The following is a 17,101-nucleotide window of genomic DNA, read 5'->3' on the forward strand; positions in this document are numbered from 1 at the left end:
AAATGTAAAATAAATGCAAACATTTTTTTTGTTGCTTTTTGTTGCTCATCTAATTTTTATATCTCATTATGTATGATGTCTTGATGTTTGTTTCTTTAGTTCCTCATTTTTACACAGTTTGCATGGTTTACTGATTCATTATTTTGGCAACAATTATTAAAAAGCAGCATTAAAAATGTAATAACATAGTCTAATTCTCTGCCATAAACAATTTAACTTGCGTTGTTCTGCTTTCACCTTATTCCAGTCTAAACTCATTTTTTTTGTGGTAATTTACAACACATTATCAATATAAATACTCAAAATAAATACATGAAAATACTGTGGATTATTAAGACTAATTCTTGCTCTTGTTTAATGGGGTAAGCACTCTTGCATTCTCATGTCAGAGGTGTTGTGAGTAAATGATTACACACCGATTCGTGAGTTCAGTGTTGGACAGATCAGTTCATTAAAATGAATCGGTTCAAATGAGTCATTAGTTTGCAAATCGGACAAAAGCGGACACGTTATGTGTGAACCCAGACTCTTAAAACAACGCAAAAGGTTGATCACAGAAAACACTTCATAAGGATATTTTTCCGTTTATTTGAAAGTATGGTTCATGTCAGCTGCGTGTGCAAAACGTCTGTTAAAAGAGGTGCGATTTTTGAGCACAATTCACATCCAGCAGTAATTCAGGGAAAATATTGTGCGAACACGCCATGTGGCGCACTGATTCAGTCTTCAGACCTTTACCATTTTGTCAGTTCTGTCGATTTTGATTGATATGCGCGAGTGAGAAATAGAGAACGATGATCGTTTTGAAGACAGAGAGAGTGCGCGGCTCTCTGCTCGTTCTCCTTCACTCAGTTAAAGAGGGCGCAGAATGAGAGTCACGCGCATTAGTAATCTACATCAATTTATAAATCACAAATTCACAATAACCCATCAAATAAGGCCTTTGGCGGGACAAAAATTTGCTTTGGCTGCCACCAAAAAAATTTCACTGTAGGAAAAACCCTGTATTCTTGTGTGTTTAGCAGAACAAAGAAACTTTTACAGGTTTGGAACAACAGTGAATAAATGATGACAGAATGTTCATTTTCGGGGAACTATCCCTTTAAAATCTCTATTCTCTGCAGATTTATTAAAATGTTTAGACAGTCTCCTTCTTATTTTTCATGGCACACTCATAATCATTACATTTGCTGGTGTGCTGTGGAAAGTGTCATTTGTTTTTGGAAGTGTGGTTTTGAGGCTTTGAGTGGGGAGCTATTGCAAGCCTCTCTGAAATTGCCTACCCTACCTTTAAGTGTTACCAAACTTTCTATTCATCAGTAAATACAAACAATATTATTCTAATAAAAATATCAGTGTTACACTGAAGGCTGGAGTAATGTCTGCTGAAAATTCAGCTTTTCTTCACAGGAATAAATTATGTTTGAAATTATGAAAAATAAAGAAAAAAGTCCAAAAAATAAAGCAACATAAGAAGTATACTACTGTATACCGTTATAATACTATATATATTACTGTACTGTATTCCCCATATCTGACAACTAATACTATTTATATGCACTGTACGTATTGCATTCTTCTAATGAAAGACCACATATGTTATTGTATAGATGTAGAAATTGAAGAGCTGAAGAAGAAAACACCTTAAACATGTATTAATGCATCATTTGTCATTTAAATCATTCCAGTTCAAGACTGGAATTACAGTCCAACCGAGATTTACAGTCTGCAAGTCAAAGACCAGGTGCGTTCTAGCTTGTTTTTGTTTGTTTGTTTTTTAGCTCTTTTTAGATCTGTAAGATGAACAGATTGTCCAAACTGTTACAGTTTAAAATATTTTAGCCCTGGTTATTTAAGAAATAAGTCAGGTGGGTTTTTTGTTTTTTTTGTTTTTTTGAGTTGTTATTTATCATTTTGAAGAGCTGTTTCTTTGTTTATTTCAGCTTCTTCAATGACAAAAGTTCCCTATTCTTCTCCTCTCTCAATGTCACGATCCTTATCCTTTGCTAGCTTGTGAGTATATGATCAGGAAGGTTTAAGCTAAGTTCTTTAGTTTCTCATTTAACATATTTTTATATATAATTGATTCCCTTGGTTTCACAGGCAAGGCTAAAGTCAAGTCCCAGACTAAAATGCATGTTTGTGCTGTTTTAACTGAAAGCAACTTTTTATCTGCTGACACACTGTATCTTAAAATATTTTAGTGCCATTGTTTTGTCTCAAGATGCACGCCAGTAATGTTTTTTTCAAAGACTTGTTTATAAAATCTACTCAAATGTCCTAATTGAACTAAGACATATTTCTGACTTAATCTAAGCCCTGTCTGTGAAATATTTTCATAATCAACAGTTCAAAACAAAACTGATACAACAGTGAAAATGATAAATGGTTTTAATTATATTCTACACAGATCAGACATAACATTATGACCCAACCCTAATATTGTGTTGGTTCCTGTTTTGGTCACTCGTCGAGGCATGGACTTCACTAGACCCCTGTAGGTGTGCTGTGGTATCTGGCACCAAGATGTTAGCAGCAGATCCTTTAAGTCCTGTAAGTTTTAAGGTGGCCTACAGGGATCGTACTTGTTTGTTCAGCACATCCCACAGAGGCTCGATTGGATTGAGATCTGGGGAATTTGGAGGCCAAGTCAACACTTCAAACTCGTTGTGCTTCTCAAACCATTCCTGAACCATTTTTGCTTTGTGGTAGGGTGCATTATTCTGCTGAAAGAGGTCACAGCCACTAGGGAATACTGTTTACATGAAAGGGTGTACATGGTCTGCAACAATGCTTAGGTAGGTGGTATGTGTCAAAGACACATCCACATGGATGGCAGGACCCAAGGATTCCCAGCAGAACATTGCCCAAAGGATCACACTGCCATCACCAGCTTGCCTTCTTCCCATAGTGCATCCTGGGGCCACATGTTCCCTAGGTAAGCCACACACCCCACCTGGCCATCCACGTGATGTAAAAGAAAACGTGATTAATAAGACCAGGCCACCTTCTTCAGTGGGATCACTGTTGGTGCTTTCGGCGATGGACAGGGGTCATCATGGGCACCTGACTGGTCTGCGGCTGTGCAGCCCCATAAGCAAAAAACTGTAATGCACTGTGTATTCTGACACCTTTCTATCAAAACAGCATTAACAAATTAGCAATTTGAGCTACAGTAGCTTGTCTGTTTAATCAGAACACATGGGCCAGCCTTCGTGCGTCAATGATACTGATCACTGCTGATTGAGGAAATCCCACAAGTGGTGCAGTTTTGGAGATGCTCTGATCCAATTGTCTAGCCATTACAATTTGCCCCTTGTCACACTCGCTCAAATCCATTTTTCTGCTTTCCACACATCAACTTTGAGGACAAAATGTTCACTTGCTTCCTAATATATCCCAACCACTAACAGGTGCTGTGGTGAAAATATAATCAAATTTATTCACTTCACCTGCCAGTAGTCATAATGTTATACCTGATCGGTGTATGTCTATCTGTGTTTGATGGTTTGTTTGAAAATCCCAAACATGAACATCCCATGTCAACATCTATAAAAAAGTATCTGTCATGTCTGTTGTCTTTAAGTGATTAAAGTCTGTGCTTTAATCACTTGAAGTCTTGCTTGTGATTGTAATATTAGTTTGGTTGTTCTTTTTTAGAGCTGATAACATCAAATCCGACAGCAGGGGGCTCTCTCACAAAGTAAACACTCTATTTTTCTGCATACTCATCCTTGTGTGGTTTTCTGTATAGTATATACAACTCATGACTTTGCGATTCTATGCCTCTGTTTCTCCATCTAGCCAGACGTCTTGAGTAGGATTTGTCTCAGAAGCTCACCGCAGAACTGCCGCATAGGTTTGTAAACGCTGGTTTCAAATATTTGTCATTGCCGTTTTTGTTTTTGCATATGTTAAAGATGCACAGATATAGATATTCTGGGCCAGTAACTGATAATCAACAGCTTGTTGTGGCCAATGCAATTAAACAACTTTTACTATATACATTTAAACATTTAAAAATCATACTTGACACACCATTTAAAAAAGGCAGCACATGACAAACAACCTGGTATTATTGTTGGTTAAACATTTTCATTAAATTAAATAAAAACTGAAACTCCAGTAAAATATATTTTCATCATTACAAAACTAGCTAAGAAACTAAAGCAGCCAAAAAAAAACTATAGAATACTGAAGAAGTTGGCAAATAACAATTACTTTGGTGTGCAAGCTCAAAATGTTTTTTGAGCTTACACACACCAAAGTAATTGTTACCGGTATTTTTATATTTTTTTTTATTACATCCAATAAAGTAAACTCAGCTGATTTAAAAAATACATTTACCTCAATAGCATAAAAACTGTCTGTACAGTAACATTCATAAGTATATCAGACTGATACTACTTTTTAAAAAAAAAGCAAAAATTATTTCAAATTATATAAAGGAAATATAAATAGAGATTATACAATGGATTTCTTTTTTAATGATACAAAATAATACTTTTTTTTTCATAATCATCAGTGCAACCCTTGTAAATATAATCAAATATGTCTGTGAAAATAAATCTCCATTGTTTATCCATTTGATTTTGCATTTAAATAATTAGCAAAAATCTAAACGTTTATTGAAGTAAAAAAAAATTGTGAGGGGTAAATTACATTATGAAATAAGTGCTTTTCTCCAAAGCACGTTGGCCAGAATTATTGGCACCTGTTTATTAAAGGAAGTGTATGTTAGATTGTGGCCAAAACTGGTACGGCATTCACTTTCATATGACTGTAGAGAGGTGTACCCCCTCTCCCCCTTCCCCCTGACTCAAGGTTGCCAGATAGGCTGCAGAATCCAGCAGGAACGTTTGTAGCTGCAGCTGTGGTAACTAGAGCAGAGCTGTCAACCTGGATGCCGAAACACTACTGACTTTGTGATTGGTAGATAGTTGGTGGGTGGAGCTTCAGGCCAAAACACAACATGTCAACATCAACAGTTGAGGGCTGCAACAACATCTTTTAAATGACAATATCCTGGCCGAACTACAGTAGTCAGTGATATACGTATTTGAAATTAACATGATTTCTTAATGTCTAGTAGTTTACATTTATATTTACATTTATGCATTTAGGAGACGCTTTTATCCAAAGGATAAAATAAGACTTACACTTCTATAAAATAGACTTACACCTTTTGTGTTGTCACATGCCAATATTTGCATAGTTTATCACAAAACGTTAGAATTTAACAGAGGACAGAGGAAACAGCGTTTTTAGGACAGAGGAAACAGCGGTGTACAGATAAGTAAATTGTGTAACTACAATAACTACAATTGGGGCTCTTCAACTAATTAAAGTTGTCAGGGGGATTGCCTGATTTAAAATCAGTGTATGTATCAAGTTTTATAAATATATGGCAGAAAAAAAATATTGGCATTTACTAAAATAGAAAATAAAATGATGAGATACTTTTAGCATGTGTATGCTTTTCTTTTTAATTTATAGGAGTTTTTAATTTATTGCACCATGCTTGAGAGTCACACCATAGGACAATTTTGAGAAAAAGCAGTTCTTTTATTAACCGATTCATGTAAGACAAAGTAAAGTTTAACCATTTACTGCATTTTAAATGATAGCAATACTAATTATATAAATTTGTATCTTGTGTGATAAAATATTTATTGTGTTTTTGAAAATCTATACAGTATCGCCAAAAATAATATTGTGATATTCACATGTGTAACAAAAATGCGACTATGTGAGTTTAATGTCTCGGGGAATAATTAACTCAAAAGGGATTTAATATTCAATATCCATGAATTTGTGAATATAATTTGCTAGTCGTTCATTACGTATTAAAATTTTCCGATAGGGAAAAATGTTTAATTAAATACAAGTAACCCTTTACGGAATTGCTTGAAATTATCTTACTAAGTTTGTCCTGCAAATTAGTTATAGACCTTCAAATCAATTCTCAATAAGGGATTACTGCTTTACGAGCGCATAAGAATCATTAACTTAAAGTCAATATTTCAAATGGTCGTACAAGTTACTTTACTAAAATAGTAGCATAAGCAGTTAGGTAACGTTTAGATCGTAAGTTTCATTGACTTCGTGTATGTGGAAGAATAACAGATTCAGCTCATTAAATGTCTTTTGGAGGTTTAATAAACACAGACTAAAAATAACACTACAATTCACACAGAAAGTACCCACTAAATATGCATCAAGAGAGCAGAAATATAGATAGTAAACGAAAGAATATGGTACATAAACGAAAATAATGAATAGACTAAAATTAGAGAGATAAAGAGAGAGAGAGAGAGAGAGAGAGAGAGACAGGGAGAAAGAGGGAGACAGGGAGAAAGAGGCAGCTTCACTTCAGTTACACAGAGAGATCTCAACGGAGTTAACTTGTCCCAACGGGAAATAGCACAACCCTTTTAACAGCAGTTTGGATTTTAGAAATAAGAATACTTGCTTTAGTTTTGGCTTCTTGCGTGTGTGCGTGTGTTCCGAGTTCAAATGTCCTGCGTGTCCGGCGGTTCTTTCCGACGTCGGTATGGAGCGGCTGGTCGCTCTAGAAATGGGCTGCGTTCTCCCTGAAGAAATGCCCTCGGGGGCTAGTAAGTTGATGGCTCAGTAAGGAAGCAAGGAGAGCAAGGGAATAGAAGCAAGGGAAGAGAGCGGAGAAATGTTTCCACTTGTCTTTTAAGACAATTAATCTACGCCCCTTCTGGGTTAGTTTACCCAATCCAGAGGGTGAATTCTGAGCGGGAAAAATTCTCTTTGTCTCGGTTTACGACCTGCTTTGCATGTTTATGAGGTGTCGTAAAGGGTGTCGATTTTGTACAGTTTTACTCCCAAATTTGCTAAACATATTACTGATACATTTCATGATCCTTTTTGTGCATCGTTGATTAAGGCAAAGAGAGAGGAACATTTAGATATCAAACACGTTATGGCTGGGAGATATTAAAGCAGAGATACATTCTTCCACAGGAATACAAGCATTTAAAATGAACTTACATTGTTTATACCTCGTGATTAGGCCGGTATGACCTAAGGAGCATGCATACACACAAAGGTACATTGTATACAGTCTAGAATAGTCTTAATTAAAGCTTCATAAGGAATGTGTGTGTGTGTTTGTGAGTCTGTGACCAGATCACTGCCTGTTTCATTTCGACTGGGTCATAAAAACTGTCTTAGGTGTCACTTGCCCAGACTCGTTGGCATCGGGCCCCTAATTTATATGCGGCTAAAAGCTACCCCCCCCCCCCCCCCCCCCCCTTTACATCAACATTGACTCATCTTTGATCCTCATTGTAAGAGACCACAGACGCTACAGTCCCCCCTTTTCATCTGACGAAGTCCGGATGACATCGTCGGATGACAGTTATCGTTTTGGTCGGATGACAGGTGGATCATGATGGTCAAGTGGCTAGTGGTTTTCAGCCTTTGGTTCCTGAGGTCATTATCGGACAACCTCCCATCACAATGGACGGATGGTAGGTGAGTCGGGCAGTCGGGAGCAGGTGTTTGTTACGGCTGGGGAGCCAGCTCGATGAGGTCCATCTCTGCTCCGGGCGTTGTAATTTCCCTCTGGGGTTTCCATCGGAGACCTCCGGACACGGCCGCTGTGAGCTTGGCTGTGGAGGTTCTCATCTTGTTGAATTTTCTGTACAGGAGGAAAGCGATGCCCAGAGTTAGGGTATTGCCGAAGATCATAGAGACACATAGCGCAGTGTCAGCTGCGGTCCAGGTTTGGACCACAGGAGAGTTATTCAGGATGGGCATTAGGGACAATGCTTGGAGGGCTGTATCAAGGGGAGCAATGTCAATGAGCTGGGGCCCCCCTTTCTCAATCCACAATTCTAACTCGGGAGCGAGGGTGAAGTTGTGGTCCTTGAAGAAGGCAGGGATTTCCAGTTCTGACTGGTATTCTTCGATTGGGAGGTGGTACAAGGCCAAGTCGTCCAGGTGGAGGATGGCTCCTCGCGGTACCTGGACCCACATGCTCTGATCCAGCAGGTTGATACGGGTCGCAGTGTCGTGTTGGTCGTAGATCAGTGTGGCGGTGCGCACGGGAGTGTTGACGAGCCACCTGTCACCTACGATCTCTGCTTGCGTCTCGGTGACTTGGGTACGAGGCTTTGCGTCGGTGGGGCAGCGGGTATTGCTGAGCATAGGTTGCAAACCGCAGATTCCCTCAGTGTTGTCTCGGAGGAAAGGTTTGCTTGGGCAGAGATAATGAATGTCTTTGGTCAGGGTGCACATGTGCAGGTTTGGGGCTAGATACAGCTGTGTGTCGCTGTCATGGTACGCGACTACCTGAGGAGTGCACACCTTGAGGTGAGTGTTACCTTTCCAAAAGCCCACATTAATAATGTCTTTGAGTCGGTAGATTCGGCTCGACTCAGTGATGGGTAAATTGAGGAGGAAACCCATTTCTTTCTGCTCGGGATCCACGTAAAGGGGAATGGCGCTACCCAATGAGTAGGCCAGGTGTATCTGCAGCGGGTCAGTGGGTGCGTTGATCGCAGATGCCAACACGTTTTGCACAAGGCTTAAGGGTATCAGGTACGGTGGGATTCTACCCATGGCTAAGCTGTCGATGGGCTAGCTTATTTCCCGTAACATGTCCGTCATTAAGGCGGTAACTAGCTGCGTTTGGTCAAAGTCATTTGGAAGACGGTGAATAACTGTTTCATGGAGTTCACGGTCTGGTTTAACAGGACACTGTGGGTGTTTAGAATTACCACAGTTCCTCTCAATGTCTTGCCGATAGTCTGTAGAGCTGCACTCTGTGCAGGGTCCCCGCGGAGTCTTAAAAAGTCTTAAAAAGTATTAAATTTCAGAATCAAAATATAAGGCCTTAAAAAGTCTTAAATTCGCGGAAGCATTGCGTTCTAGGTCTTAAATAGTCTTAATTTTCCTACGTTCATGTAACGCTACCTCATTGAAACGCTCTCGCCTCCCGCAGCACGCGAGCACGTGTGTATGTGTGTGTGTGTTTGTTCCGTGGTGTTTGTAGTTCTTTCTTTCGCTAGACCAACTATTGTTCGCTCTATTACAACTACAAATTAGGCAAGCATGCCACTTATATTGCAGCCAATCAGCTTTCGTGTTATTGGCACGAGCCTCTTTCTGATCGTACCCCACAGACGCATAAAACAGATTTTATTCTTCAGCTGAGTCTGACGGTTCTTGCAGTTCCGCGATCATGAACGCGAAGGCGAATCTTTCTCACCATCTTGCATAATGACAACATAAAAGTATAATATACCCAATTGCACTAAATAGAGTTAATAACAGTGATGTAAACGCCGAACTCCGATGTCAGACTGTCGTTATGTGTTTGCTGCCTGTCAGCGCTCGCGCGAGTGTATTGAATGTGTTATTTTTAGGCTCATTAGCCTAACGTTACTCTTGAACGATCAAATATACACATTATGCATATGTCTATATCCTGATTTGAGTTAAAACGTTTGGGAACTGTCAGTAAGTACTGGATCTGGGCATTAAGCTCACAAAGTGAAAGCAAACTAATATAACAACACAAACGGGGAAAACAGCACTTACACTTTAGAAATCTGGCTTATTCTACTTTGCTACATTTAGATATGTGGGGAAATGCATTTTAAGCTAAGCTAGCGGCGACCCTGCCAAACTAAAACAATGCATGCACTGAGACAAATGCATTTGCCAAAATATCTAAATGGGGTTTATCCAAAAGAAGTTGAATAAGCCCTATTTCTAAAAACAATGGAGTGTTCCTCTTTGTATGCATCTTTATGTTGTATTTATTTTTCCTATTGTCATTTGTTTATAAGTATATATTTTATTACTGACCGATTACTTGATTACGTAATTACAACGTTTTACTTATATTAAGCAATTGCTTATTGCTCTGGTTTACTTTTAAGATGTTGGTCATATTTCCCACCCCAAGCGATCGTGTTATTAAAGATAGATAGTGCACTACTGGAACAGCCTTTTTTGTTTTTGTAATATGCCTACCAAACAAGATTCATGCATTTTGTTAGTTTTATTGCCATGTGTGATCATTGTGCATCTAACATAATAATATGGTTAATGTTGCATCCTAATTATGAAAAAATAAAAATGTATGAAAGTGACCACCACAAAAAAATTATATATATATATATATATATATATATATATATATATATATATATATATATATATATATATATATATATATATATATTAGGGCTGGGTATCGATTCAGATGTTCAGATTCGATTCGATTTTGATTCACAAGTCCTCAAATCGATTCAATTTCAATTCTCAATTCGATTTTTGATTCAACTCAAATGAATATAGATTTAATAAATACTATAGGTATTTATAAAAAAGAACAGTGAACATAAATGTGTAATTAAAAAGAAATGAAGAGCCACAATCATGTATGTTAAACTTTTTATTTTAGGTACACCTGAGCACATTAAAACAGAACACATCTCTATATTTCAAATCCATACAATTGTTAAATACAATTTTGATGCAACTTTATTTAAAAAATTTATCTGAGAAGTATTTTATGGATGTTTTGATATATTTATTCTAAAACATAAAAAGCTAGGATATTGGATGTTTTTTTATAGCAATTTTCAGTACACGACAAGCTTTTCTTGCAATTTTGCTGCTCATGTGTGCAAATTTACTTTTCATACATGAGAAATGCGTTCATTATTTTTTTAGTCTATGGGTGAGTAGTTGTCGTGGTAATGGACAACAATACCTTAACTGACTGTGGACTAACTATTATTAGAGGAAATCTGTTTATAATATAAGCTAATAGGGTTTGAATTATTGATCCTGCGCTGTATATGGACTATAATTTGAATATGTCTATAATGGCTAACGTACATGCTTAAGTGACTGCTCAAGTTTGATCCTCCTAATGCAAGGCAAGCATTCGCGTGTATGTAATTATTTTTAGCGGTTGTGTGATTGGCTGTGTGTGTGTGTGTGTGTGTGTGTGTGTGTGTGTGTGTGTGTGTGTGTGTGTGCTCGGCTGTGTGAGTGTTGTCACATAAAATGGTTCCGCAGATTTTTAGTATTACTACAGCATTTCACCTCAGCTTTATAAAAGGCGACAACGCACCGGATGCTGCCATTTAAACACTGAATGGATAAATGATGTGCGCCTCTTGCTCCTTTGTAAGATCACGCAAGGCAAATGGGTGACATCTAGTGGAGAAGACTAGTAATTAGATTTACGTTAAGCTTATGTTCAATGTTAGCGGAAATAAATATTTAAAAAAATCGATTCATGGCATTTGAGAATTGATTCTGAATCGACCAGATTTTAAAAACCGATTAATCGAAAAATCGATTTTCTTTGCCCAGCCCTAATATATATATATGCTAATCCTGGTGGGATTGAGCTATGAATAATAAGTTCACTAATACTTTGTTCAATTTAAAATAAATTAAATAATATAAGTTTAAGTAATTGAGTGATTCTGGATTTCTTATGCATGTTTTTTTATTGCGCAATATAGGTCTTAAATTTTATTCATAATGGTCTTAAAAAGTTCTTAAAAAGTCTTAAATTTGACTTGGTAAAACCTGCAGATACCCTGTCTGTGTGGTGAGTTGCTCTTTGAGCTGTGGAAGTTCAGTTTGGATTTCAGCCACATGTTGTCTTACTGTGGCGATGTTTACTGCGTTGACACTGGACATACCAATGTTAAACAGAGTTCCGACGGCGGCAGCGGCTCCGAGCAGCGCTCCCAGGAACCGTTTGGGGCGGCGGTTGTGTCTACCTAATTCTGCCTGGGTGACGGTCATCTTCTCTAGTTGGTTGAGCATGTGCGTGATATCAGCATCGGCGTGGTGGAGAGAGTCCTCTGTCCAGCGAGCACCGGCCCAGCTGTACTGGGCTACTGCACGGGGGTAGTGTGCGTTGTAGACGTTGCGGGGGTCAAGTCGGACATACATCATCTGGGTGTGTGTTCTGCAGTTGGTGATCGGGGGTCCAGGTTGCTCTCTCAGTACGATGCCCGAGGCTGGACCCGGTGTGATGATGTCTGGTGGTGGCTGGCCTCTGATAATCTGGAGGCACAGGAGCATGATCACAGCCGCGTTTCTTAGGCATTTCCAGATCTGTTGCATGACCTCGGTAGTGAAGTGGATGCCTCTGTCTGAGTTGATTCTCAGTGGCAATCTTGACAGGAAAAAGATGTGATTCATCAGGGGGTATGCCGTGGTCTGGGCGGTGTCGTTGGGTGCTGGTAGACACTCCACCCACTTGGTAAACTGGCACACCACTGTGAGATTCCAAAAAAGTTAAATATCTGAACAATTCTGAAACAAAATCTTACAATGTGCACGTCATGAGAATTACTATTGCAACGACACGGACATTAGTAGGGTAAAACTAACCTGAAACTAACTAAAAGATTGTTTTGTCCATCAGCTACCTTTTTATTATATGTTGACTCCAGTTTTGGGCAGTAGCGTCGCTACAAGTAGTGACGCTACTAGCTTAACTACATTTTTCAGTAGCGTGGTGGTAGCGTCGCTGTTTTCTCAATGAACTAGCTTTTCACTAGCGAAGCTCTTCTGTTGATCAAGTAGTGCGGTAGCGTCCACACTAGCTAACGTTACATTTTCCCAAGCATTTCTGAGGATCAAGCTCAAATTGGAAACACAACTGATAAGAACGCAGATATACTTCACTTTCTACGTTCCTTTCTGCCTCGCGCAGACGTGCACAGATGCGCGCGCGAGCCTTTCAAAGTACTCATTTGGCAGTGAGCGCGTAAAGACGGGATAGGCGCGATCTCGTTGATGTTTTTTTTTCTCTCCCAGCGCTCAATTCGCTGTTGCACGTGCATCGCCCACACGGTGACAAAATAGAAACTGCAAAGTTTTAAAATCTATTGTCTCTCTTGAATAAACACCTCTTGTTAAAAGTATCGGGGACCAGCCTGGCCACCTCTTGATATGAATGAATAAATGAATGAAACTTGTTTCATGTATGTGGGAGACACACACACACACACACACACACACACACGTTGGTTTATGTGGTTTACAGGGACTCTCCATAGGCGTAACTGATTTCATACCATACAAAGCGTATTTTCTATCCCTTACACTGCCCCTACCCCTAAACCTACCCATCACAGGAAACATTCTGCATTTTTACTATCTAAAAAAACATAATTTAGTATGTTTTTAAAGCTATTTGAATTATGAGGATATTTGAAATGATCCTGGCTCAATTTATCCGCTAATATACAGTTATCTTTCATTATCGTTATCATTCTTGGTATGAGTTTGCCTTCAGGGTATGTTTACATGACAGCTGTGTACTAAATTTTGCATAAAAATGACAAGATCACCAAGATATCCCGGCTTAATCCCTTATCCTAGTTTTGTGCAATAGCCCCCTGGTTTTGTTAATAGATCACATGTTTTTGTTGCCGAATTCATTTCGGACAGTTTTTGTATAACTAAAAAAAATGTGTGTCTATATGCTTGACTTTTATTGATCACTGAAATAGCATTGATTGGAATGAAGTGGGTTCAATATAAAATTAAATAAATAAAAAGTAGCTTAAATGTAGTAAACTACTTTTTTCATGTTGCTGTAGCTTAGCGTACTACATTTCCCAGGGGGGTAGCTTCAGTGTAGTGAAGCTTAATTTAATGTAGAGTAACTGGTAGCTTAGCTCACTACATTTTCCAAGTAGCTTGCCCAACACTGGTTGACTCCTCTGAGAAGACTGGATAGTACTTCTGACCTCTCAGAAACAGCACTCATTTCACAATCATATGATCAACCCATTTATACGATCTAGCTGTATACTTTGTTCTACAATGAATGGTCCCCTCCTTTTAGGTTCAGTTCCTCACATGGCATCAAGTCAGAGCACTATGGGTTCAGCACCATTCAGCGCCACTGTCAGGTATTTCTTCCACAAAAGAATGACTCCTCTGTTTTTTATCTTGGAAAAATATTTTATCTTAGCATGGATGCCCAGAGTAACATGAGACGTATCTCTTGCAGTAGGGAATTCTCCAGTGGTCCACGGGAGCCTGCAATGAGTCCATCCCATAATGTGGCCTACCACAGAAATTCACCATGGGTGACGCCTGTGTTCAAACTGCCCTCGGCCTACAAATACAGTTCTGTGTCCTCCCAGGGACCCCCTCCATGACATGCACTTCAGTCCAAAAGCAAAATGGCTATCACACCTCAAAACATTTTTTATGTGAGACAAAGCTCTGCTGTTTTTACCAGATACTTTCATGAAAAAGACATCAGGCTCTTTTTCAATGAACAATGAACTCAATGAGTTGAGCAATGAACTCACTGCAGTGTAGACCTGTAATTGACTTCATGATGCCACAATGCATTAACGCTGCCTCTCAATGAAGAATGAACATCTGTGCTCTTGTTTCCATAAATGTTTTTATGAAGCAATTAATCACAGACCCCCATTGAGTGGTTTGTGAGTGTGAATTTTAAAATGCCATTTTGTGTATGACTCGCATTGTGTCAGCAGCATGTGCAGTTAATCACATACAATATGTTCTCTGTCACAGTGATTTCACACTGATGTACTGAGGTGTTCAAACCTTGTTCTCATTGATTAAAATGATGCATATAATATTGTGGTATTCTTGTCTTGTTTATTATCTTGGTATCTCATTTAAAAAAAAATCAAATATTGGGTTCATCCAAACAAATCAGCTGGAGTTTGGTGGTGGTTTGTCTTTGGAAAATGTCTGTGTATGATTTCTTAGGCCTACATAGATCAAATTAGTTCCTGCTAGATAAGGTCAAATTGTGCAAACTTTAGAACTGCTACTAACTCACTAGATCCTACCCTAAATTCCTGATATTCCTGATGTATTACAGAAACTTTCTATTTTAAGTTTTGATTTAAGATTTGAAAACAGTTAAATTACCATGGATTGCATGGACTTTTTGCAGTACAGCCCATGGCCCATCAGAGTCATGTCTTTAATGTATCATAATAATTGTAAGTTCCCTTTCAGTCGGTCACGTTCGACGTACGTCGGACTTAGACCGACAAATGGGGATCACTCTGGGAGCCCCTATCAGCTTCGAGATTTAGAAAAAGGGCCAATGAACATTGGCGCGCGTGCTTTGAATATCGTGCCCCACTGCGCGGGTATAAAGCGGAAGCGATCACCACGCACCATTGTCATTCACTTCGGAGCCGAACAGCTTTGATGAAGCATCTAACTGCCTGCTATCTAGCAAGAGAGAGAGAGAAAGCGTGTGCCGGGGGAAATCGCTCGTGTTGACCGGACAGCATAAGACAGCGCGACCGTGATCTCACTGCTGCTGAAAGAGCTGCTTTTTTTCACAGCAAACTGAGCAAGTTGCACTTACACACACACACACACACACCACACACAGTTGGTTCGGTGGGCGTGTTCCTTTTTCTGGTGAGAGCAGAAAACGGGCTGCACACAAACCCTGTCCTTTCTGCCGCAATCGATCCCTGGGTGCTTCACCTAAAAGAGCAGATTTTCCTCACAAAAAGAGCTTCACGGGTGACGTGCCGTCCTTTTCAGGATGTCTTTCCACCCATGCGTTTCTGGATGTGGTCGTTCCCTGTCGCCCGCTGACGGTCACAATCGCTGTATTGTGTATTATACGTGTCTGGGCTTACAGCACGCTTTGTGTTCTCACTGCGGGAACATGACTATCTTGGCGCTTAGGTCGAGACTTGCCCTCCTCCGGGAAGGTGGAGTTCCCCTACCCATAGCTCAATCTAGGTCTATTCCTGCCCAGCAGAATAGACCTACTTTGATGGATGGCCGGGGTGACCTGAAGATTACGTTTAGGACAAACCCGTTGAGTGAGCGCGAACCCTGTCAAGTCCTCCGCAACCCGCGGCAGTCAGACGTGGCGGTCTAACACTCGTATGCAGTGTGGAACTTGTGTTAGGCTGGGTTCCAATGTGGTGACCCCCACGGCGGTCCCATATGTGTATTCTCCACGGTACGGCCCCCTGCGGCGAGCCCGTGTCTTTCCCTTGGCAGAGCCCGCTCTGCCGTCTCAGTGCGGTGACTGTCCCCCAGCCCATCAGGGCCGGGGCCACCCCTGGGACTCCCGTATGTAGCACTGTCCACGGCCAGTCCATACGTGTAATTTCCACACGTTATCTCCTTCGGGGGAGTGTGGCTTCCGCAGTGGCCTGCAGGGGCACGCTTTCCCAGCGTTATCCAATAGTCCACTGTTGGGTCTTGTGGGATAGCAGTAGGGCTCTCCCTGCAGGAAATTTCCCGCCCGCTGAGACGGGGTCCGAGGGACTCCGGCAGGGCACTGGAAGTGGTCGTAACTGTGGCGTTTTCCATAGGGATCCCCATTCGTCGGCCTAAGTCCGACGTACGTCGAACGTGACCGACTGAAAGGGAACGTCTCGGTTACGTATGTAACCCTCATTCCCTGAAGGAGGGAACGGAGACGTACGTCCCGTCGCAACGGTTGCTGTCCCATTACTGCAGTTCGAGCCTCGGTTCGGCTCCTCAGTGAAAAACAATGGTGCGTGGGGATCGCTTCCGCTTTATACCCGCACAGCGGGGCGGGGTGCGATATGCAAAGCACACACGCCAATGTTCATTGGCCCGTTTTCTAAATCTCGAAGCTGATAGGGGCTCCCAGAAGTGATCCCCATTCGTCGGTCTAAGTCCGACGTACGTCTCTGTTCCCTTCTTCAGGGAACAAGGGTTACACACGTAACCGAGACGTTAATCCTTTATAAAAATGAAAAAAAGTAATAGCATGGTTTTTTCAACAAACTGAATGAGGTTAGTCATTACGGCAGTCATTCCCTCTCTTATTTGCCTGTTACGTGTTTTATATTGTTGAGAGTGGGATGGTTTAGTAGCCTGACGCATTAAGCCTAGTTCAGACTGCACGATTTTCAAACTTGTCGGGTCTCTGCTCTTTTCACACTGCATGACTATCTGGGGTATCATTCAGTCACTGTTGTGTTCACACTACATGATGGTTTGACGACAGAGGAGTTCACACTGCATGACTCTGCCGACAACTCTCTCTCTCCGGTGCACAAACTACGTTTCCCAA

General features: G+C 40.4%; 1 protein-coding gene across 3 annotated transcripts in view; it reads left to right on the plus strand.

Annotated features, from left to right (window-relative positions):
- Window positions 1–17,101, plus strand: part of LOC137093116 (probable E3 SUMO-protein ligase RNF212) — a 217,341-nt gene that overhangs the window by 87,371 nt on the left and 112,869 nt on the right. The window contains exons 8-13 of one of the 3 annotated variants that reach the window (XM_067457847.1): window positions 1,689–1,744; window positions 1,944–2,013; window positions 3,661–3,703; window positions 3,805–3,859; window positions 13,874–13,940; window positions 14,042–14,628. In XM_067457847.1, the coding sequence (XP_067313948.1) occupies window positions 1,689–1,744; window positions 1,944–2,013; window positions 3,661–3,703; window positions 3,805–3,859; window positions 13,874–13,940; window positions 14,042–14,192 (442 nt within the window). In that variant the 3' untranslated portion in view covers window positions 14,193–14,628. Of the gene's footprint in view, window positions 1–1,688; window positions 1,745–1,943; window positions 2,014–3,660; window positions 3,704–3,804; window positions 3,860–13,873; window positions 13,941–14,041; window positions 14,629–17,101 lie in introns of those variants that run through there. The other 2 variants (XM_067457850.1, XM_067457848.1) reach the window with 2 other exon arrangements.

This window comes from Pseudorasbora parva, chromosome 11, assembly GCF_024679245.1.
Source record: "Pseudorasbora parva isolate DD20220531a chromosome 11, ASM2467924v1, whole genome shotgun sequence".
NCBI lineage: Eukaryota > Metazoa > Chordata > Actinopteri > Cypriniformes > Gobionidae > Pseudorasbora > Pseudorasbora parva.